This window comes from Melopsittacus undulatus, chromosome 2 (assembly GCF_012275295.1).
Source record: "Melopsittacus undulatus isolate bMelUnd1 chromosome 2, bMelUnd1.mat.Z, whole genome shotgun sequence".
NCBI lineage: Eukaryota > Metazoa > Chordata > Aves > Psittaciformes > Psittaculidae > Melopsittacus > Melopsittacus undulatus.
Window position 1 is genome coordinate 69,388,667 of NC_047528.1, and position 24,004 is coordinate 69,412,670.

Genomic DNA, 24,004 nt, shown 5'->3' on the forward strand with positions numbered 1-24,004 from the left:
TAACCTGGAGAAGACAAATGTTCACGTAAAAAAGCAGTAGTTACAGCCAAACCTGAGGCAGACAGAAGCAATGTCAATATGAAAAGGGCCACCCAGAACAACTCTCCAGAACCACACCACTTACAATCTTGTGTTCACAGTGACATTTCTTCAGGGAGCATAGGCATTTTGCCAGCCCTGAACTTTCTGGATTCTTTTCCTCTTCCACACACCATGGCAAAGAGGTCTTGGCATCTCCCCTTCCAAACCACCACCACCAAAGCCAGAAAAGCACCTTGCAAACCCATTTTGACGCAGTGGATTTGGAAGCAACAGATCATGCTCGCAGAGATGCTGGCCATGTGGTGGCCATGGTGGCTCCCACCATCAGTCCACGCCACTACAGCCCTCAGCAAAACCATGGGCCAGCACATTTGTAAAGATTACTTTGTCCTTTGCAGCAGAGAGTAGCAGCTTGTAAGAATTTGAACTGAATAAACTGGACCTCATTGCAGAATTACAGTGAACTTCTGCATACATATATAGGTATGTACATGCTTTTTCTTTTACGGAAGAAAAAGAATACTTCAAAAATTGGATTGGAAGGCTGGGAAAAAAATACGGTTTACACCTGTGCCTCACTAGAATATTTCATGACTAGTCTTAATGAATAAATATTGAGAAAAATATGTTTCTTTACATGACTTTAAAAATCGAGGTGGAAGAGATGGATAGAAGATATGGTACACTTAGTAGTAAAGCCCCCACTAAATGTCATTAAATTAGCACATAAACAAATAAGACCATATGTCACTCTAGCATAACTCTAACAGCCATGCTCAACCTAAAATCCAAGCTACAATGTTTCCCACCTCTTTTGTTGTTCTACACACTCATCCCTGTATCTTCAAATGTCCCTTTAGTACTTGCCATGATGGATAATTGCATGTAACAAATTTAAAAGATCAGCTACAAAAGTGAACACCTGAGAAGCTACAGGAGGAAAAAAAGTTACCTGCCTACAACCAAGCGCAAAGAACTCTGCTAGTCACTTTTAACTGCAGTTGTCTACAGCTCTTGAAACTTCCTTCTGACTCAGGTTAGTTGCTCTTTAAATATCTGTACCTTATAATTAGGAAATACAGCATCATCAAGAGAACATAGAACATGGCTTTTGCATTTCTTGACCTTTTTCCTACTAATTTCCAACAGACTATTTAATGTTAAAATCATATGCTGCGTAATGCAGTAACTCCAGTTATGAATGCACAAGTAAGACTGGGATATAGGTGGTGGCATTAATTAGCATGAAAGCACTCTAGCAAGCAGATTAGATTATATCTGTATTCACACTGGATGGCTTTATTCATTAACAAGATGTTATTTTGAAAAAAATACATCCGAGAAGCTCTTGTGTATCTGCTGCAAGAAGCATTTCATTGCAAAAACATTTCATAGCACAAACATTTAATTTCCAGTTAACCAGTTTATATCCAATTGCCAAAAAGCCAGCACTTACTGCTCTGCAGGCACTCTGTTCACTGGAGTGCAGTCAGAAGAAAACTCAGAAACTTATCTCTTCACTGTCTCAGTCCTGATTTGCAGAAAGTGTAGTGTCAGTGATGTTTTATTTAGAAAATTGCTTTCACCTGGTGTAACATGCAGACTGTTGCATACTTTAGAAGCCATTTGCAATAGTATCACTGAACCTTTTTTTGAGAACAAGGTCTTACGCCAACTCATCTGTAACTTCCTTAAATTGACAAGTTTGTAAAAATACTGTTATAAAGAGCTATCTGTTTCTGTTTTAAAAATAACTTGCTTAGGGCAGAGAGCATCTTTTGGGTTGTCTCTTTAAGGCATTTGGCATATGGGCCCTAGCATCAGTTGTTTTGGTATAAATTGCTAACACACAGCATCACCCTCTTCTCGCTACAGCACACCGTGCCTGGGAAGCCAGAGGTGGCAATCAAACCCTTGCCTGCAGCACAGAAGATTAAAAACTTAATCCCAAATTCATTGAACACTCACAAGGCTCATTAACTTCAAATCCCTGGTTTCTGCATGTGAGAAACGCCGGTGTGAAATGTGAGGTCAGGAGGTGACTGAGCTTTGCTTTTGTGTGGTGTGACTTCGTTTTCTCATGCTGGTGAAGCTAATGTCACAGAGGATAACCCAGCGCAGAGCTTACAGGAGATGAGTATGTCCTCATAGAGTCGGAGAGTGTTTAGTTACATCACCATGTTACCAATGTGTCAACAAGAAAAAAAAAAAAAGGTTTTAACAGTTCACTCAAGGTCCTCCTTCAGAAACAAGCTCAGTGCGTTTTTTAGGTCCAACTTTCCTTTTTTGTTTTCTCCAGGCTAATTTAAAATATTGAGCAATGTTAACAATCATGGTTATACATTTCCTCAGATGGCAAAATGTCCATGTTTCAGAAAGCAGACTCTGGCAGAAAACAGTCACGCTACAAAAACCAGGAGCGTATCAGTGCAAAGGATTCTTACTCAGCCTTACACAACTCAGAGAGTGTTTTGGGTAGGACACGGGATGTAGTTTTCTTTATCCAATGAATTTGCTGTGAAGCATCAAACCACTCCTAGCAGAGCACAAATACTGTGCACGGAAAGCAAATATCATGATTTCATTACAAAACTATGGCACTTTCTTCTTTCTTAAAAGCAACCCTGACATGAAGCAAAATATCACTGTTTTATTTGGTTATTTCCTTTAGGAATAGTAGCTGTAGTATTTTCTTTCCTTGATGGCAATAACCCTATTTAAACCTACCCATAATCTACCACATCTGCAGCTTTAATGCAGTCATTCATACTTTATGATAAAGTCAGAAACCCAAAATCATTGCATCTGTAATGACATCTGTAATTTAGAAACTGCAAGGATGGGAAGCTTGAAATTGGCAGACAACAGTTTCTGAAAACATCAAGATAGGGCTCTGTGTGTGTATATAAATAATTATGACATTTTTATGTCATAATTATACCATTATACCATTACACAATTAACTGCCCAAATCTTGAATCTTGCCCTGTCTGCAAGGCACAGCACATAATCTTAGTGACACAGTTTATCAAAATATTTCATAATACTCTATTTGTTCAGTGCACTAAAAGCTTTACCGTAACTGAGTTGAATCAAGATTATTATACATAAGTACCCATGTGACTTCAACACTACTCCAGCACTGAGCAAGGGAGGCCTGTGTAAAGCATTTGTGGTGGAACAGTATCTGCACGGTCTAAGCAAAATGACATATTATGATTCGAGTACAAAAATATCTCTAAAAATAACATCACAGGGTCCATGGACACTTCCCTTCCTCCTGCCTTCCGGCCTTGCAAAACTTCTTGAGGATGCTTCAGTGCTCACATCTAAGCCAAATAAGACTTCTGGTTGTGCAACTTGTCTCACACAAGGAAGACTAATGGTAGTGTCCACAGGAGTTCCTGTGTGACTCAAGACCTCCACCTACCCCAGTGCCTGGCAGTAAAGATCTGTGTTCCTCAGCTTAACTTCTACAATCTTCAGTGCCTTCAGACTGACTGAGTCGAACTTGGATGAACAATTCTTTTTATGATGTAAAGGAACAATTACATTTTATAGCTCATTTTCCTGAGTTGCAGCATCTCTAATGCTAACAGAGCTTGCTCCATCACCTAAACAAGCAGATCCTACTCCAAACACCCCCCCAAAAGGAGAGACACTGACTGACTGCAGAAGTTCCTAACTGCACGACCAGCTAGTTCTTGGGATGAAGCCTCACATTTATTGGCACAGGAATTACATGGAAGCAAAGGCCACATATCCTTTGCAAGGTACCATCTGTCCATCTTTAGACCCAGATGCCCTACCAGCACAAGCAGCCCATCATCCAGCTCTGAAATCTATCAGTGCTTCAGCTACATGAGCATGAAGCAAACACCCACTCTTCCACTTATAATACTGGACTTAAGAAATTTGCCTTCTTTGCTCTACATTAACAATGAACAAACGTTCCTGGTTTTCAAGGAAGGACCAAGCAATAGAAATGCTCATTCACATCTGCTGAAACTCCTGATTTTAAGCTTCTTAAGATTAAATCATGTAAACCGAAACATCCTCATAAGTAAAATCATGATTAAATAGAAGGTTCTTCTTTCGCTTGTACGCTCAACAGAATACCATAGGTCCAAAGCATATGGCTATGATGCAGGCAACAGGGCAAAAATGGAGTGCTTACACTTAAGGCTTTTATTCTCAGAATTTTAAGTAAAAAAAAAAATGTAGTTATTTACATTTCATATTTTCCCTTAGTTTGGAAAAACACAGTTGCACTTGCCTCCCTCAGCAACGGAGTAATTAAGACTTACAGCTTATGAGTCAGGGGGGGAAATATTTCTTTTACTTCTGAAACCCACTTATGCTTGTGACCTGAAGTGTTTGAATAGCTCATCTGCGACAGAATGATCCTACGAATACTAACCTTTGAAGCACAATGGAAGAGAAAATGGATACATGGAAAATGAAAACTTGTGGTTTGTATTTAAAAAGGCATCACAGACACAGCCCACCTCCAAATGTCATTATTTAAAAGATACTTAGAGAGATACACTTATGTTGCTGGCATTTCTAGTAGTTCTAAAGGCAGAGCATGCAAAATGGATAGCTTTCAGAGATTAAATCCCTAAATCTGTATGTGGACATCTATCTCAAGGAGCTAGTGCAAAAGATCTGAAGACTCTTTTTTAGGCCACATTTTGTATCAATTTAATCTTATCCTAAAAATAAATATGAGTGTATCACTCTGTAGTCTCGGTGTTTGCAAACTTATCATCCAGCAGGACTACCTTCCACCCTTCCACTCTTCTCAGGTGGTCAACCAGCCAAGGGAATAGGCAGGATCACAGGAAAATCCTTAGCCTATTCCCTTCCTTCAGGAATGTGCAGGCCAGAAAGCAGACCCAGCAACACTAAAACACTGGGGAAATAGACCACAGCAACTCTGCAGACCACAGCAACTTTCCAAAGCAGCCTAGAGAAAGGGTAGAAGTACAGTCAACAGACCAGCGCTGCAGACAGACCTGCAGGAAGAGCGTATCAGTCTCTGTGCATGAGAACCTACTTTAGATGAGTGTGGATCCCATCTCTGGGTTAAAAAAATAACTTTATCTTCCATCTGCTCTAATATGCATTGCCAAAAAAAGCACAAAAAGTATATGCAATAATTTAACAACTGACAAATTGTTTCTTGTATTATCTGTGAACTTATCCCTCCAAAAAGAACTGCGAAATCTTTGCAAGTATCAGCCAAAGTAATGAAAGGATGGTGGGGTGGAGTGCAGAGGGCATGAACAAAGTGGTTAGTCTGTTTGCAGGACTACAGAACTACTTCATGTGACTGCTTTAAGTTCACATGCAGATTGCATCATACCTTCTGATACAACATGCACAAGATTGCTCTTTTCTCAGCTCACTTCTCTAACCAGGCATGCTGAAATCTCCTAGCAGCAATGCCAGTCTCACATTTGCAACCCTATGGGATATATTAAACATCATTCTCAACCTAGTGCTCATGCAAACAGTGCAGCTGAACCTCTGCCTACTTTCACTCTGTCTTGAAAGCACACAGGTAACATTCTCCTGTTCTTACACTTTGAATGCAAAACCCACACAGCAAAGGAAATACTACCGGCAAAGGAAATAAAAAAGGGCTTAAAACTGGGGACAAAAAGAGATACATACCATGCACAGAAGGCTTCACTCCTCCACAAGACTGGCTCTTTCGCACCACAGCACTCATTCCATTGGGACCTGCCAGATTTATGATCAGTGGCAAGTTCCTGTATTGCATATGAATGTGTATCTGTGGCAGATCAGAGGCCGTGTCAAAAAATCATTCAGAAACAACATTTCAGCCCAGGCTCCTGCACACTAGAGGACAGATTACAGTAAGGGCTTGTTCTTCCCTTCTTCTCCATTACCTTATTACCTAAAACTGCTGCCTGGACATTTGGGAGTGCAGGGTTTTGAAGCAAAAACAGCTCACTGCTGGCAGCATGGACACACGTGTAAAAAAGCTATTGTTCAGAGTTCTGAAATGTCAGATTACAGGGAAGCTAGTCATTTAGTATTTTTAAATGCTGTCAGGATTTCAGACAGGAATTCCAGGCTCCTATTACAATTTCGGTATTTTTCATAGATGGAACCACTTCCTATTTGGTGTCATCAATAAAGTAACTGATTTTTGCAGATTTGTTTTTAAATTCCTTCTGTTCATACTAAGTTCTGCTTCATGCTCAAGAAATTGAAATTTGGTGCCAAACCACTGAACACATCCCAAACTCACAGCCAACTGGACTACCACACATAAACCAGACCCATCACTGTTCACAAAAGCACTCCATTTTTCTCTTTCTCACACACACATCAGAAAGGCATGTTTGAGAAGATGAAGGTTTCCCTTGGAGTACAGCACTCATGACATGGGATGGGATGCTTCTGGCATGAGCTTTCCTGATGCTGATTTGTCATCTTACTTGTTATCACTGTAAATTCCTAACACTCTAAACCTCACTGATGACTCATGTCGAAAAAGCACACTTAAAAAAAAAAAGAAAACAAAAGGGAGAATTAAACCCTTTCAATTACAGTGTCTATAAAGACAGTGATATGTAACGACACAAAGTGTCTCAACTTTCAAAGCAAAACAGCATCCATAGAGAAATAAAAGATTCATTCCTCATTCCTGATTGCAAATACTTGGGACAACAACATTCTCAGAAAAGTATATGCAATCAAAGACACTGCCTTTTTAAAAATAACCTTATTCTGCACTGTCTGGGGAATCGCTGTTGAACATCACATCATGCACATACAGACATGGACAAATACACTCATACTTTCAGTGTACTAAGTTAACCAAAGGGATTAACTCTCTATAGATATATCTACATAAATTATTTTACTACCACAAACATTTACAGATGCATTTTAATTAGTCTTCTACCTAAGAACATTAAAATAGACATTCCTTAATTTACTCCAAATGAAAGTATCCTCTCCTGTCTCTTTTTAAAACAAGGCTAACCTACTGCTTCTGAATGTGTGTGTAACTCTGGCCATGATATTTATACCAGTAAAACCACTGTAAATGTTAGCCCCAAAATCGCTATTGAATAGGAACTGTAGTTTTACTCTCTATATAAAAATCTTTACTTGAATGCCACACTTTTCTTCTATGTCAGTATTAAGCACTTAACTACTTGAATAATGACAAAATTTCCCAGGCACAGCTTCAGCCCAGAGCACAAACTGGTATATTAATATATTTATCTTAAAAACCCAAACAACCAGAGCAGCACAAACTGCTTCTACCCTAGAATCACAGAATGGCTTGGGTTGGAAGGGACCTTAAGATCACCTAGTTCCAACACCTCCCACTAGATGAGGTTGTTCAAGGCCCTGTTCAGCCTGGGCTTGAATGCAATAAGGACTATTACTGCTTATTATGCCTTTCACTCAGATCATATTTTTCTAGCTGTGTTGAGCCCAGTTGCCCATCATTGTTCCCCTTAAGCAGGCAATTTTGGTCCAACTAAGGAATGTATTCAAGTGAACAATGTACATCACTCTGGGGGGAGGAATCACTGGCTCTGCCTTTTTGCAGCACAACATAGGTGCTTTAGCCGCAGTGGGCCAGAACAAGGACCTAGTTTAAACTCTTTTTAAACTGAATTTACCTGCTCTCAAAGAACAGTCTCTCTGTAAGGGAAGAAAACCACACTGGTGTGCAGGACTTCTTCCTGCTGCTCCCCCATTCAGTGCTCTGCCCAGGCAGAGCCAGGGAGAAGAGGCAAGACAGAGGAGTAACGATTTTGCCAATTCAAGTCACTGGAAGTAAGGACTATTTATTAGGCATGGAAACCAGCACATATGTGTAGAAGGTAACAACCTTTTCAGCACCTCTCAAAAAGATACATCTGATCACCACTTCAATGTATTGCAAATGGCAGGATTGCTTTTGTGAACACTTAATGTTTTCTTCTGGCAGCAAGGGAAATCAATACCACTCTGTGTGGAAATGTCAATAAAAATGCTCAAAAAGCATCATGTTAACACTTCAGAGTCTGAGGGCCTCTCATTTGAAAATAGTTTATCTAACAGCCTTTGCATTTCTAAAAAACTGTAAATCAAGTTTTATCCCTAAAAAGGTTTTAGAAAACAAGGTAAGCTTACAGACAGAGTTTTGGTTTTTTACAGTAAACTCAATTCCCTTGTGATATTTTAACCAGGCTGCAGGGGCACTGAAAATTACTGCAGAAGTAGAAAAAAATCTATTTAATAGATTTTTCTTGTTCAACCTCAAGGGAATACATTTGCATGTAAAAATGACAGCTGTAGTGATGTTCTGAAATTCCAGTTTAAATAGCATCAAGTCATTAGACATGCTTTACTGATGTGCTTTTAACATGACGTAAAATTACACTGTGTCTTGTAAGTCCCTCTACAGCACCAAATACTGTTATTAAAAAAGCAAACCCAATTTCTGTAATTTTCCTACACCCCCTAAAATTAAAACACATCTTGAATGTAGCAGAAGGCTAGTAATTTGGAGGAAATATGGTGAGGTAGTCCATATAGTCTTGCCATGGGGGAGAAAAGAGAAAGCAAAAAAGACACAAAACTTTAGAAGACCAGGAGCCAACATAACACAGTCTCCTCAGCACAGCCAAAAAGACAGCCCACACTAGACGGATAACACTGCATCACCAGCAACAAGATCACCAGAACTTCAGAAATGGAAACCACTGAAAGGACTATGTTGTGCAGACTAAAATGCAGTTTTTCCAGCATAGTTTCCTTTACCCAATTGTCATGGAATATGTAAAACACACTACTTCTGGGCTTAGATCCACACACGTCCCCTCCTTCAGAAATTAGGTCCTCAGGCAGCCCCTTCTTTTTAAGCTATCACATGAAAATCACAAAATCATGAACTCTACGTCACCTTTAACATTTTTCAAAAGTCCTACAAAATATTACAAATAGCCAGTTAGTGTTTCATTGGCTTTTAATATTGCTGTGTCCCTGCATACAAATGCTCCCGTAAAGCTAACTGGAACACCATGACATTAGTTAAAGAAAACCCTCAAAATTAATCTAATGCACTGCAGCAATAGAAACTTAAAATAATATGTCCTTTCCAAGTAACTCAGAACTTTATTCCCTTCATTTAAACCAAGGCATCTCACACATGGTTTGTTGGAACAATTCACCTCTTCAGCTTCATTTTGGTTCTGGGTTTTCCTTTTGTCCTCACAGCAATCCCTGATGGCAGTGAGAGGTGAAATGCTTGCAAAGGTTGGTCAGTCACACAAAACTGCCTTTAGTTACATTGTTAACCCTAGGAAACCTTGCCTAGCCCACTGAATTTTAATCCTGAATTGGAAATACTTAGCTGGTGGCAAAAGGCAATTCTTCTTCTTTTGACATCAAGAACGCACTTTGAGAGCCTGTTTAAAAATTCACTTTCCCAGCATGAGGGCACTCAAAAGCTGAAGTTCCTCTATTGCCCCTCCAAAAAGATGTTCTAGCTGTACTGAAAAGGAAACTAAACATTATGGATTCAAATGAGCTGTCAAAAAACACAAACATAAATCTGAATTAATAGCGTAATTTGGAAATGTGTTCTGGGCCCACCCTTGGCAACAGCGCCAGGACTTAACTCACATTGTAGCAATATTTAAAACAGCGTTGCAACTTTGGTTCTCCACCCAGCAAAACAACAGAAAATTGTGCGCTTAAATGAGAAACACCACACGCACTAAGTGAGAGAAACCATCTAAACTTCTGACATGTTTCATCTTTTTTTCTTTTTTAATCCAAAAGATTTGTACAGCATGTTGTTTTTTTTTTAATAACTTACAGGATCAAAGGAAAATAAATGCATAGCTTCAAAACCTTAGAATATAACTTCCCTTGTTGCAGAAGAGTTCAAAGTTGTAAAGTGCTACAGATATGAACACACAGCAGACAAATAATCTAGTAACTAACTTATTTTTCTGGTTTATTTAACAATATTCCAGGCTTAGAACATTAAATAAAAATCTCACAAACAATGGGTAGGACTAACAATGGCTTTGTTCTTTTTTTTTTCTTTTTTTTTCTTTTTTTCCTTCTCCTTTTTTAAAAAGAATGCTGAGACATGACAATTGAACCAATTATGGTTTTATTTTGGATACCAAAAACTAAAAAGAAGCTGGAAGGAAGAGAGTAGTGCATTGAACCTGCAACACTGCATACATTTAGCCCTAGAAGAACAAAGATGGAAACAGGAGACGGATGCTGTCAAGGGGAGCAGAATGAACACAGACCAGGGGACTGGTGCTCAGGGCTCTCTGCCTTGGTTGCCACGGCATGGCTTCGAATTATGCTCATCTAAGAGAAGATCTGCATACCTTGTGCTAGCATCTGCACTGCTCCTCAAGGGCCAGCAGTTTTGCTAGTAGGTGGAGGTGGTAAAAATGGACGTAACCAACACCAGCTGGCACTCAATGAATGTAAAACCCAAGAGGTCTTCCTGGCACACTGCAGGGGTGTCACAGGAGCTCAGGTAACATCACTAAGGGACCTGCTGCACCTCACTCCCATAATTTGCTTTCACTACCCTTGCTGATAGCCTGCATACCTGTGGGAGTTTAGGCCAACCCTGTGTTTTGCAGCTTGGGCAATCACATACACCTCTTCAGTGGACGTAGCAAGCAGCAACATTCAACGGGATGCACTGTGCATGTACTTTGCAAAAGTGCAAATTAATTTTCACAGGACTGGAGTGTGAAAACCCAGGCTTACTGACAGTTGAACACAGGCCACATCACCTGTTAAGTGCATTTTTCCTGGGCTTAGATGTGCCATGTAGTTCACTGCTACTTACTTCATGCATTTACTCTAAACCTTGTCCTTCCTCCCCACCCACCCGCCCGTTCCCCACCTACAAGGAACACAGAGGTCTTCGACTTCCAGAAACTATTAAAACAAAACATAAACAAGCAGTTTGGCAATAGATTTAATTCCACCACAGTTCTCATTTTTGTATGGTCCTCCTGGCTGTGCCCTTTCTACAACCAGATGTCCACGGGTATCCCTGTTACAAAAACCCCCAACTTTCTTCCTCCAGAACAATGGCCAGTTTTCAACAGGCCTCTCTCCAGAACGATTGTGCTCAACAGTGCCGTAGACTAAAGCTGAGGTGGGGAGTGAGACACCAGTAAAAAAAGTAAAAACCCAAGCAAACCTTGACTGTAACTAGACAATGCCAAGAGCCTTCCTTTGCACCTCAGGGAAAAATGCTGGCTGCCATCCCACTTTGTGCCAAGCATGAACTCTAATCCTGTTTATGACCTGCAGTATTTCATAAGAGATGGGGAATTTGGGACTAGGTTTTTTTAATTTTTTCTTGTTTGCCAAGTTCTCAAAAGGGCTTAAAATACTCAGGCATAGAGACACGAAGGGACAGATTACAATACACAACAACTAATCTGAAACTGTACTCAAAACATTAGACTGGACAGGACTAAAGTCCACTCTACAAACTGAATCAAAAAGAGACAGGAGGAAAAAAAAAAGAGAGGTTTTAGGTGCTAATGTAATAAGAAACAATTTTAAAGACTGACTAAATACATGTGGGGAAACAGAGGGGTCCCCTTCTTTTAAATATATTTACATAATATTAAAGCTTTTTATTTTGCTTTTCATGCCAACAAAATTTTTTAGTTACCCTGGGCAAGTCCCCATTTAAATTAAGAGGTTAAGGACTTTATAACAGACAGTTAGACCCATGGCCTGTACAAGTCTCCCTGACCTTTCCTTCCTTCCCTCTCCCTCTTGACCTCCAACGGGCCTGATGCCTTGCCTGCTTTGCATCACATGGCATCAGCTTTAATGTAGGCACAAAGCAAAAGTAACACAACACCACCTTGACCCTGCACACTTCGTTACCACTTTGTAAAAGCACGAGAAGCTACAATCAGGGCTTGCCTAGACATTAAAAAAAAAAAAAAGGTTTTGCCATTTAGCTGCTGCAGTTAAATGGTAAAACCAAACTAATGTAGATGCAGCAATACCGGTTTACAAGTGTTTATACTATTTATACCGCACTGGAAAGGAAAATAAATTATCCCAGTAGAAGTGCATCCACACTACAGCCTATGCCAGCACAGTAACAGTTAAAATAATAATACATCAGTCTCCTGATTGACAGAATGATACCAGCTGAATTTTTCTAGCATAGACCAGGCCTAAGACATGAGGTAGTGAAAAAGAAAATCAGGCTCAAGATCTTTTTTCATTCCATAGCATTGATACAGTCTAAAAATATTCACTGCTCAGATTTATGGATTTTAAAAATGTTTTAAAATCCAGTATTTAAAGCTAATATCCTGAGTCACACAGGATTTACAAATGGAGGCATAAATCTTAAAAACGCCCTTGCTCAGGGTCCTAATGCAGGAAAATATTTTTATGATAGAAAGTACATAATCATGTGCTTGTCTCCCACTGAAGCAAGTGGAAAGGAAGCACACAGGTAAGTGCTTTCTGAAATCTGGGCCACAGTCACAAATCACAGTCCTTGCAGAATTTATTTCCTCATTCATTTCAGTGCTGTTTAACCATAAGTCATTCGTGTTTTAAGACAGTGGGAAAAACATGAGACAATGGAAGCTAAATCAAGTTTGTTACAACTGTTCAATATTTACAGCATTCATAGCATAATACCAAAGTATTTTTGGTAACTTAAGACAAATACCTTATTTTCTTTGCTATTAAATGTACTGCAGCAGTCCTGTTAAACAAACCCACTGTCTCGGATATTGAAGAAATTGTTGTTTACATTTACAGAGTCATTTAAATTAAAAATCTGTTCCTGTTCCAAACCCCACTCTCCTTCATCTTCATCCTCCAGTTCTGCCTCGGACCCATTCCGACTGTTTTCGTACAAAAAGATCTGCTCATCCACATGAGCCGGGGCTAACCGGTTTCTCTTTGCACTTACAACATTAGCAGAAGAACCAAAAAGGCGTTCAGGGAAGACCCGTGTGGCCAGAATACACCAGTATTTTTGAAGAACCTTTGGTAAAACTGGAAACAGCGCTAGTCTGTCAGACCACCACTTCAGCGGGTCTTCATTCAAACCCAGGACCTTTTGTGACTTGAAGTTGCTCAATTCCTCAACGATCTGAGCATGCCATTCCTCCTGGTCTTCCACGCCTCCCGTCTGGCAAAAGATCTCTGCCAGCATGTTATTGATGACACTTGTAGGAGGAGGAGTAGAGGAGATGATGATTTTTTTCACAGGGGGCTCTTCCGAAACAGCGAAGAACTTCTCTTCAGTTCTAAAAGTATTTTCTTTTACTTTCTCCAGAAGGCTTTTTGCTTCTTCCACCACTCTGTTTTCAACCTGCTGCCGTTCAAAGGCTGAAAGAAAAGGCAGTTTTTTGTAGCGGGGATCCAAGAAAGTTGCAACGTTGAGAAACATGTCTATCTCAGGCGTGTGCTGGTAGGTGGTTGACAACTCTTTAGCAATCACCTCCTTTGCCATGCTGATTTCTTTCAAATCATTCTCTTTGATGTTCAGGGTAGTATTTAGAAGCATGTGGAGAAGTGGCTTCACCATACTTATTGTCGGGTACTTTGAAGCAGACATCATCTCTGCAACCTGCTTGAAAGGCTGCAGCAGCTCCACCAACCCTTCGATTGTATTCCACTCACTGGATTCCAGCATGAGGTGGTGATTGTTGCTGTCCTCCACAAGAACAGCCGCAATGACAAACTGCTGCTCCTTGAGGCGCTGCAGCATAGCAAGCGTGCTTCCCCACCAGGAAACACGGTCACTTACCAGCATGCAGTGGAGAACATTCTGCTGCTTCTGCTTCTCGCTCAGCATGTACATTGCGACTGTAGACTGCTGAAAATACTCCACCAGTTTTCGGCACCTGGCAAGAAGGCTGCAGAGTTTGGGGAGCTGAAAAGCTTGTTGTATTCCTGCATTAAAAGTGTGCCCCAAACAAGGCATCTGTATGGGAATATCTAAGAGAGAGCAAGCCTTCACAATGTCTTTACTGTAATCTGTTGTAGCACCAAAGACTTTTGTATTGATCCCCCACTCAATGAACGTTTCATAAAGGACTCGTGTAATAGTCTCTGCAGTATTATCCTCCGGTACTTCAAATGTTTTTAAACACCGTGAGTTCACAGCCAGGCAGTTGGCAGGACTGCTGCTGAGAAAGTGAACAGCGACCGTTACATACGACCTGTTCTGGTTTTCGCTCCTCCACATGTCCGTGGATATGCCACACCACAGAACCTCAGTGAGCTCTTTCAGCACAATTTCTCTAATGGCATTGTACTTTTCAGGAATAGCTTTTGCACAGAAGTACTTTCGGCTTGGAAGTTCATACCTGGGGTCTGCTGTTCTCAAGAGGGCCTTGAAGGTGGGCTCATCAACGATAGAGGCCGGATACATGCCCTCGCAAATTAAGCTGATGACTGCGGATGTCAGTTCCTGATGCTTTTTATTTTCATAGTTCTGGTAGGTCTTCATGATGAGACTATCTTGAACAACCTGCTGTGATGACTCTGGCTTGATTTTTGAAAAGGCGGTGGCAAAGGCTTCCCTCATCTGCTCAGTGTTGCTTTTCACAAATTCACAGAATTCATCAGGGTGGTTTTTCTCAAGGTGGTAGGAAAGGTTGGATGTGTTTCCTGAATAGGCGATCTGTGCCATGCAAATACGGCAGTAGATCTTCTTCCACTGCAATATGCATCCTTCTGCATTGGTATCAAACCCAAAGTACTTCCACACTTTACTCTTTGCTCTCGGGTGAGCCACTAACTTTAGGTCTGATGGGGAACCTTCTAAACTTTTATTCTCCATTGCTTCTTGGCCACCGTCCCACTTTTTGATCCTTCACTCATTAATGAGTACCTGATAAAGGCAGTAAGATAAAGATACAATGAGAAAGCACAAGTTTGACCACTCTTAACTATGTGAAATCAACGCTTCTGTGAATGTATCAAGAAACCTACCTTACTAATTACATTTGCAAATTTAAAGATGAGATTTGCAGGAAGTGTGACCTACAAGAAGCCAATCAGAATGTCAAAAATTAAAAAGGATTTTTAATGCCTCACATTCTGCTGTGAAACTGAGCTAGAAGACCTCAATAAATTTCATTTCTGGAATTACACAGTTATACCACAGAGCTGATACATTACTGTTACATAAAGAGGTCACCTGCTACAGTGTTTTCCTGCCTCTTCAGTGATAGTTAAGGCTAGACCAACATCCTTTTGCCTAAGTTACTGAGCTTCACTTATTTATTTCAACTGAAAGTGGATACTGAAGGAGCGAAGGGTTTATTGTTTGTTTATTCTGAAAGAAGTTTTTGTTAGCTCAATCTAACTGTTCCAGCATTTACCTTAAAAAAAAATACTTAATTAAAAAAATCTGTGATGTAAATTATGGCATTTATCTGCTCCTCTAAAATGTAAAGATGTTTTCTGACTGAAATAAAAGGAAAAGGTGTGTGAGCCTACATGCAGATCAACAATACACATCTGACACCTTTCCTGTCCTCTTTTTGAAATCAAAGCCATCTCCTGAACTACTAGTTCACAATTGTGGTTCCTGGAATAACAGTACATTATAATTACAGGAAAAGCAGACATGGAAACACTAATAAATGTTATTATCCACATCAGCTGGAAAATAATTTTGTTGTATTTTCCTCAAAAGGCTACAGAAGTTGGGAAGGGGTGACACTTCAGAGATGAGTGTGGTGATAAGGCAAGACTTGGCAATCTGTACCTCAGTATGTGTGCACAGGAAAATGCTTCTTGTGCAAACAGTCATATGCAAGCACTCCTTGAGGCCCAGAGTGTCTCTATGCACAGTGCTGGCAGCTGGCACCCTCTGGAGCTGATTCTGCTACATCAAAAAGCCAAGCCACAGCACAGCATGGCTGCACACTGATGATTCCTCGTTTCTTCCACACCACCAGCTGAGCCACTGTTCACAGCAAGAAGCCCTTCAACCAGGGGCCTGGCAAGGACTGGGAAGGAGAAGGAAGACACCAGTTGAGCACAGATGCAACCTCCTCCACAAAAATCTAGGGGAAGAGAGCAGGAGAGGAATATCAGGAGCATGTCTACAGCAATCCTGAAAGTGATAGCACTGCTCCTTCTCTGCTGGTCAGGAGCTGCACTTGCACCCAAGCCCGGAAATCCCCAGTTGGCAACCTGGCTGGCTGTGGGAGGGAAAAACTGACTTTTTCACACTGCTGCAAGGGAACAGCCCAAAAATGTATGTGTACAAGCTTCTTCATTGTGCTTTATGCTGTTGATGAACATTCCCAAGAAAAGATCTTTCCTCTCTGAGCATTTTGAAGCACTTTTTGAATGCCTTGAATGAAAAACCAAACATCAGTTTGCCAAGGTTAAACATACTTATTTAAACACAGCTGATGGCTTAGAAGCAGAATGAGAGGTGCAGAGCAAGTACCTTATTGTATCTGTTCTGAAGATTTACTTCTGGGAGTAGGCTTTTTTTTCTCTTTTTTTTTAGTCCCCTATGAGGGACAATATTCTCACTCCTAGCATGCCCTATACTGTGATACATTCAGTGCCTTTTAAGTTGCCAGGATAAACTATTGATTCAACATGGTCATGCTGTGTTATTCCAAAGAGATGGTGCATATCAACAGCACCAAGGCATGCAATCCCACAAAAAATATGATTTTGAAAGACAAAGTGGTGTAATGTATAATGATGTAACCCTGCAATATCATCACTGTGTACTGACAAGACACATATTGTATCAGTATGCATTACTATTACTTTTAGATCCCTCCATTTCAATCCATGATACAGTGTCTCAAGGAAATGGAGAGGCTCTTGGTATTCCATTATATCTTACTGTTTTCTTTGCATTTATGTGGCAATTCCTAAAAGCAAGGAGGAAGGCACTGTGATAAAGGAGTTGATCCTACTTTAAGATTTAAAATTAGTATGACACACCTTGGATCATAAAAAGGTCATCACAGACTGATAAAATACAAGTTATTTTGGAGAAAGGGAGTGTTACAGACTCACCCCACCCTTTATTCTTATGTATGTTTCAGCTCTGCCGTCATGTTGAAATGGATCTGGCACTTGGTAACAGTGGCACAGAATAGCATTGCCACAGTTAAGGATATGGCAGTGTAACACAACCTTTATTATAATGCTGTAAACCACACTTCAGCTGTCATAATAGTTTGGAATATAAACTGCTAATCATCCCTGCCTGTCCTCAACTGTTACAAAGTGTAACTGGCATTATGAGATAAAAAAAAAAAAACAACCAGAAGGAAAAAGCCCACATCTCTCATTTTTCTGTAAGAGAGGTAATTTTTTTTCCTCTTTTAGTGAAACAGTGCTCATAGCACTGGCTTGGCAAAAACTAGAGCAGCTTCAATTCTGAGCCAAACTGAAGACACCAGCACCTCACAGAAGGAAATCCATTTGGAATGAAACACCTCATTGCCTGTGGGGAGTGTTGCAGCTTGTTACAAGGGCAGCTGATGGAAAGGCTCTCCTAAAGCTTGACGAGTTTTCTATGATGAATAAAAAAAAAAAGAGTGCCACTTTGGTTTGCTGAAAACCCTTCCACACACGGAAGCCTCCAGGCTACCAACGTGCCTCTTCCTTTCTCCCTGGAATTCCCACCCACATTGAAACAGAGCACACCTTCGGAGAAGCTGCTCTGTTCCTCACCTCCTCTATGCAGCTGGCCAACACCACCAGCCAGTAGCAGGGCTAAGGCTTTTAAATGCCTGCAGACAGGATCCCCTGCTGGCCTCACTGCAGACTCACCTGCCACAGGAGGAGGAGGAAGGGCCCAGGTCTCCTCCACGGAGTACCTTGTGCTGCCTCACCTCTCACGCCCCTCTAACTCTCCTAATGCAAACCTGTGTCTCCCCACATAAGAGTTACTCTTATTGTGAAAGAAATCACAGGGATGTGAGGAAATGCGGGGTGTGCAGCCACCCTGCAACCTTTGCTCCGTCCCCTCGTGCAGGCACAGTCATGGCACCCTCTCTAATTACACGCAGGTATCACTGTCACGCACCCCTTGCCTCAGTCTGCACACCCGCAACCAAAACGAGTGTTTCCTCACTTCTGAAACTACATAAAGAACTCTCTTAGGAAGGTGCATGTGTGGGGGAGAAGGATTAATTGTTAGATGCAACTTCATTTTTGCCTGCTATCAATCCTTCCTACCTGGTTGGTTCTCTACCCACCTATGGATGTTTTACAACCTAGAGCTCATACAGCTCTGAGGAGGAAGTGCTTGGTCTATCATTAAGTTTTACTCATATAAAGTAAAAGCCCTCAATACATGAATCAAAATTAAGAGGTTCATGTTCCCAAATTAGTATTTCATGATAAATTGCAAAGAAGCTCGGAACAAATTATGATACGGAATAACTAGAAACTGGGACCAACTGAAAACGCATGAAATTTCAACCACTTTTACGATGGAAGGGAGTCATCTTTAAGGTCTTCTGAACTTCAGCCACATTACCACCTTCTTCAGAGCCATTTTTCTACACATCACAGGCACCAGATTTAACTACAAAATGTTCAGTATTTAGTATTCTCCTACCAATTTTCAATGAAACACACACAGTAGAAGAGAAAATGCAGGAGGAAAATGCCTAATAAATTCTTTCATAGACTTTTAAAACATCAAAAGATACTAGCAGTAGTAGCATATTATTTAAACCTTTTTGTTATTGGTAGGATGACTTTCATGATTTTAGGGTCTGCATTTCCAGTCTTAATATCCTGGTGTCACAATTAATACTAGTTTGTCTTTAATCCATCCACTGATTTGATTTTTCTTTTTAAAAAGCTACTTATACCAAGACCTGTAGTCATGCAGGGCTTTTTTCCCCCTTTCCAATTAATTAAGAGTAAGCACTGTAAAAAAAAACATCCAAGAAGTAATTTCTAATAAGACTTTTAATCGTTTAGATCACTGAACACTAACAAACTTGGCACTACGTATCAGCAGTTATAACATTCATGCAACTAGTACTTGGAAAAATGTTCTAATGTAAGTTAAACAGAAGTTCCCCTTTACCTCTGCACACAGATTTTTTAGTTAGCAAAGCAACCACTGACTGTGCCCCGTTTATCCTCCCCAGCTCTGTATCTCCCTTCCCTGCTCTCCGGGATCAGCATTTCAGGACAACCTCCCTAGTCTGTACTGGGACAGGGGAGTAAGGCTCACTTCAGTAGCAAATTTTAGCATCTTTTCAGTTTGCAGCTCAAAACAATTACCAAGTTTTTGCATGGGACCTAGATTCCAGAGCTCAAACTGCCCTTTCCCTCTTCCCATCCAAACCCATTTTGAATCCCATCTATAAAAATTAGAGGAACCCCAGCAGGATGTGACAGAACAGATGGTCACTTTTAAAACCCACGTGAAAGCACACGTGCCAAGAGCATGCTACTCTAAGTTAGGGTAAAGAAAAAGAAAAAGAAAACAAAATTAGTTTGGTTTACTTGGATTGAAATCCTGAACACTTCTTCCCAGCAAGTGCAAGAAAGCAAGCGTTTCTTGGAAAATTCAGAGGCAGAAAGGCTGCACTGACTCCAGACCCCTTTGCTTACCCATGGAGCTCAAAGACAAGCCACGGAGCATCCCTCTGTTCTAAACCTTCCAGGGTAGAGCTGGACCACTGCCGCATGAAGAGTGGGAACTTTTGACGGGGGGGGGGGGCTGGGGCCAGGGAAACAGTATCATCGGAAGTTGCCCTGCCCTTCCCAGACCCACTGCCCCCCTCCAGGCTCTCCCTGGGAAGGCACCCTGGCAATAAAGCGCCTGTTCCTGTAAGAGTTACTGACAGCCCCTTGAAAAGATGTAGAAAACTTTAAACCTGAGTGCCTTTCTAGATTACTTAAGCACCTTACTAGGTTACTGTCTGGAAAAGTCACTTTGTGTTTTTCTACAGCAAGAGTATTTTATTGATCCAAGCTTTAATAAAGCATGTTCTAACCAACACTTTTGCTTTTTGTTGCACTGCAGTCACTATTTTGAAGTTATTACGGAAACAGGGTTTATCTGGGTAAAAAAAGATCCCATTGACAAGCTGATTCACTTTTCTAAGCAATAGCTGGACACTACGAGTTGAAGCGAGGCAGCAGGTAACTGCCAAGAGGCAACTGCACGCAAACAACTATCTGAGGAGGAAACTAATAGTCCTTGGAAGAAACCACCATGAGTGAGGGATAAAAGAAAACTTTTTACATCTGTCAAATCTGTCCTGGTCCTACTTAGGCAGCTGACATTTCCAGGTTGATCTTCACTGCCTTCCTCCGGCATTTCCAAATTCAACACTTTTACTTATTGGAACAGCAGCAAAGAAGAGACTGGAACAAAACAGTTGTGTCACATTTTCATCATGCTGCTTCTCTGAGATTCAAAAAAGATTTGGAAAGCGTTACACTCCCCAGGCACAATACCCAGCTTTGCTCTGCCAAGAAAAACTAACACTAGAAAAATGCTCAGATGACTTCAAACCGTACGCACATCTGCCCTTTCGGTCACCAGGGCACTATCATCTGTTTGGGGGTTCTGTCACTGTCTTTCGGGAATGAGAAAGGAGGATCCCAGCCTATCACAGAAGGGTTGGAAGGAATTAAAAGTAGACAAAATGCTACCCAAGGATGCCACATGTGATGAAGTGTACTAATACACTCTTACTATGTGGTATGCTTGTCCCATCTCCTCGCCACTTCAGATATTCTCTAAAACAATTTCCTCATCTGCCCCATCTTCTTACCAAAACACTATGCCTTCTCAGCATATGGTTTGCTGGTTTTTTTAAACTGTTCTTCTGGTTAAAACTACTGTGAGAGCCACAGAGTTTCACTTGCTGCTGAGCAGAGGAAGTTAAAGGCACTGACTTGCACGGAGTTGTATGTTCAGCCCTGATGATACCCTACCTGCCCGTTCAGACTCACAGTTTGCTCTAAGTTTATAAACTCAGAAGTTTTTTAAAAAAAGTCTTCAAGAGTAATGAGAGGAAAGAGGAAATTCAGATCTCTGTTCTCTGTCAAACTCAAAGTTTCCCCTAGTCACTATTAACCATGCTGTTGACCCAAATTGGAAAAGTTCAAACCATGACTTCTCCAAACATTACTAATCTGAAGTCCCCTGGAGAAAACTACAGGTGTCATTCACTTCTCAGCAAAAAGACTATCAGCGAGCGACAGCCGCTACTAAAGCCTAAGCTTTTTGAGCACGGGTATGTTCTGCTCTCGAACAGCCCACGGTCGGTGGTGCCGGGGCTGTTGGCGCGGCAGGGGCACAACAGTCGGAGGCGGCAGGCGAGCCCAGCTCCGCTGGCGGGCCAGCAGGAGGCTGCCGGCCGCTACCTGCTTTCCAAGCACCTACCTGGGCAGAGGGAGGCTGCACCCGCGCGGCTCTGAGCCTAGGTCTGAGGCGAAACGGTCAGAAAGCGCACAAGAGGGAGAGAAGAAGCGGGGACCGCCGGCCAGCAGAGCCCCCACACCACCTCCCGAGGCCGCAGTAAGGCCGGCTGCCCGTCCCGGGCTCAGCCCCCCGCCCCGCCCCGCGTCCTGGGCGGCCGCGGCCCGGGGGCCGGACGGGGCCCGGACCCGCCGCCCGCCGGCGGCGGTGAGGGCGGGGCCCGGCGCGGCGGGGGCGGGGAGGGCGCTCCGCCAGCCGCAGCTCCCCCCCGGGCCGCTGCCCTCCGGCGGCGCAGGGGGCCTGTCTCGGCCCTCGGAGGGAGAGGGGGTGGAGCCCGGTGGTGGTGCCCGGTGCGGGGCCGCGGCGCTGCTTCAACCTCTGCTCCTCTGCGAAGGAAGTGGAGCGAAAGGGCCAACCCTCCTCTGCGGCCAAGGTCGCAGCTGTCCTGTTCTATCCTATCCTATCCTTCCCCGTGCGGGCCGTCTGGCGGCCCCGCGCTCCCTGGGCCCCAGCACTGCCGCCCTCCCCGCGGTGCAAGGCAGGGCAAACTTTCCCCTCTGCAAAGAGGCTCGCCGCCCCCCGTCCCGCAACCGCTCCTCCCTGCGGCGTCGGCTGCGGTGCTCACCTGGGGCCGCGGGGCAACGCGAGAGGAGGCGGTGGCGCAGCTGGTGCAGGATGACGAGGAGGCCGATCCAATACACCCGGAGCAAGGGCACCGGCGCAGACAATAGCGACATGGCCGCCTCCCGCCCCGCGGCGGCTGGCTAGGGGCGAGGTGCGGAAGGAGCTCGACAGGCGAGCAGACAGCCTGTGAGCGGCGCGGTGGCTGGCCGCCGCCGCCGGGCCGGGCAGGGCCGGGCGGGGGGGGGGGGGAGGGGGGGGGGGGGCGCGGCCCCCGCCCAGCGGAAGGAAAAGCGCCGCCGCTGTCAGAACAGCGCCCGGGTGCGCCGTGGCTCCCGCCCTTCTGGGCATGTGCGGCGGGGGAAGGGCCGCGGCTCGGCCGGCGCGGGGAGGGAAGGGGCGGCCGTGGGCAGACTGGCCGCTGGCAACGGGGAGCTGGGGACCGGGTGAGGGGAGCCGCGCGGCCGTGGGAGTCAGCAGCGGGGAGGCGCTGACAGCCGCCCGTGAGGCCGCCGGGTTGGGCGCAGCGGCTCTGGCTGCCTCGGCTGTCACTGCTGCTGGCACCGGAGTACCGCAAGGGGGTCAGGCTGTGCCTCAGACCCCGTGGCTGAAGGTGCGCACTGAGCTAGCTCATGTTCTGTCTGGCACAGGTGAAGGGCTGCTCCTGCTGCTGAACCCCATGGGCATCGCTCTGCCTGGGCATGACCCCTGCCACCTCGGGCATCCGTCAGGCTTCCTCCTCTCGCGGTCGCGGCTCCGCAGTTGCAGATACAATTTAGAATCACAGAATCAGCTAGGTTGGAAAAGACCTATAGGATCATCAAGTCCAGCCTCTACCTCAGCCAGGATTGCCAACGCCACCACTAAATAATGTCACTAAGGGCTTCATCTGCACTGTTCGTGAACACTTCCAGGGATAGTGACATTTCTCCAAATGCAGCTTTATGTTCAAAGCCTGCCTGAATCAACAGCCAGAATTTTATACAAGCCTGATGAACACATTCTTTACAGTGATACCTACTATGTAATATGGTTTACATCTAGAGTTTTGTCAAGTTTAAAATCCTTAGCCTTATTTTGAAGACTCCAACTACTTGGAACAGAGTAGTTCCTACCTACCAGTCCTGGTAGACAGCAGTTTTCAGCTACAGGAAATAGAGCGCTTAGCCCTGACATTGTGGTTTTCATTCACAGAACTGCTGGGTTTTGTAATGGCAGATGAGCCTCAGTATCAATACAAAACAAAAAAATAGTCATTTCACAAGAGGAGAGGTTGACCTCTATATTTAATTTAAGGTCCTTCAGTAACATTTTGAGGAGGATAGGGAGCCATACAACGTTTGGAAGGGCATTTGAAATGTAATGTTACTCCTCTTAAAAAAAAATGAATCTGCTTTCTAGAAAAAATTAACAATATACTTTTTCAATGTCAGATCGAACTGTTCAGCAGATCTGACTTTCTGTATCCTGTTGGAAATATACATCAAATAAAACCATAGTGTGCAGTTGCTCCAGGAGAAACCCAACCATTTAATTGTATGTATCTCTGGTGAATTACAGAGTTTTATATTAGCACATGAAATTATGCAAACATAAATAATAAACAGAACATCGTGAAGTCACATCAATGAAGGATTCATTCTTAATATATATTGTTCTCAGCCATGCATAGAGTGGTAGAAAGAGCATCACATAAAAAGACATGAAAGAAGAAGCACTGACTTTTAGTAAAGGTGAATTGTGCTTTCAACTTATCTCAGTAAAAATCAAATATTGACTCCTTTATGTTCTCTTACAACCTTTCCTCAGAACTACAGCATTAATGAAAGCACTTTGCAACATTAAACTGTGGAACTTGTCTACGGT

The 24,004-nt window shown here is 42.9% G+C and overlaps 2 protein-coding genes across 10 annotated transcripts in view; both read right to left on the reverse strand.

Annotated features, from left to right (window-relative positions):
- DHRSX (dehydrogenase/reductase X-linked) overlaps nt 1-22,352 on the reverse strand; it is a 161,530-nt gene extending 139,178 nt beyond the window's left edge. For all 4 annotated transcript variants that reach the window (XM_034060099.1, XM_034060098.1, XM_034060096.1 and 1 more), the window contains exon 1: nt 22,143-22,352. In XM_034060099.1, coding sequence (XP_033915990.1) covers nt 22,143-22,254 — 112 coding nt within the window. In that variant the 5' untranslated portion in view covers nt 22,255-22,352. The remainder of the gene's footprint in view (nt 1-22,142) is intronic.
- Nucleotides 9,032-24,004, reverse strand: part of ZBED1 (zinc finger BED-type containing 1) — a 60,658-nt gene continuing 45,685 nt past the window's right edge. The window contains exons 1-4 of one of the 6 annotated variants that reach the window (XM_031051164.2): nt 21,482-21,625; nt 15,845-16,145; nt 15,064-15,114; nt 9,032-14,962 (exon numbers count right to left, since the gene is read on the reverse strand). In XM_031051164.2, coding sequence (XP_030907024.1) covers nt 12,824-14,911 — 2,088 coding nt within the window. In that variant the 5' untranslated portion in view covers nt 14,912-14,962; nt 15,064-15,114; nt 15,845-16,145; nt 21,482-21,625 and the 3' untranslated portion in view covers nt 9,032-12,823. Of the gene's footprint in view, nt 14,963-15,063; nt 15,115-15,844; nt 16,146-21,481; nt 21,626-22,142; nt 22,253-24,004 lie in introns of those variants that run through there. The other 5 variants (XM_034060095.1, XM_034060094.1, XM_034060093.1 and 2 more) reach the window with 5 other exon arrangements.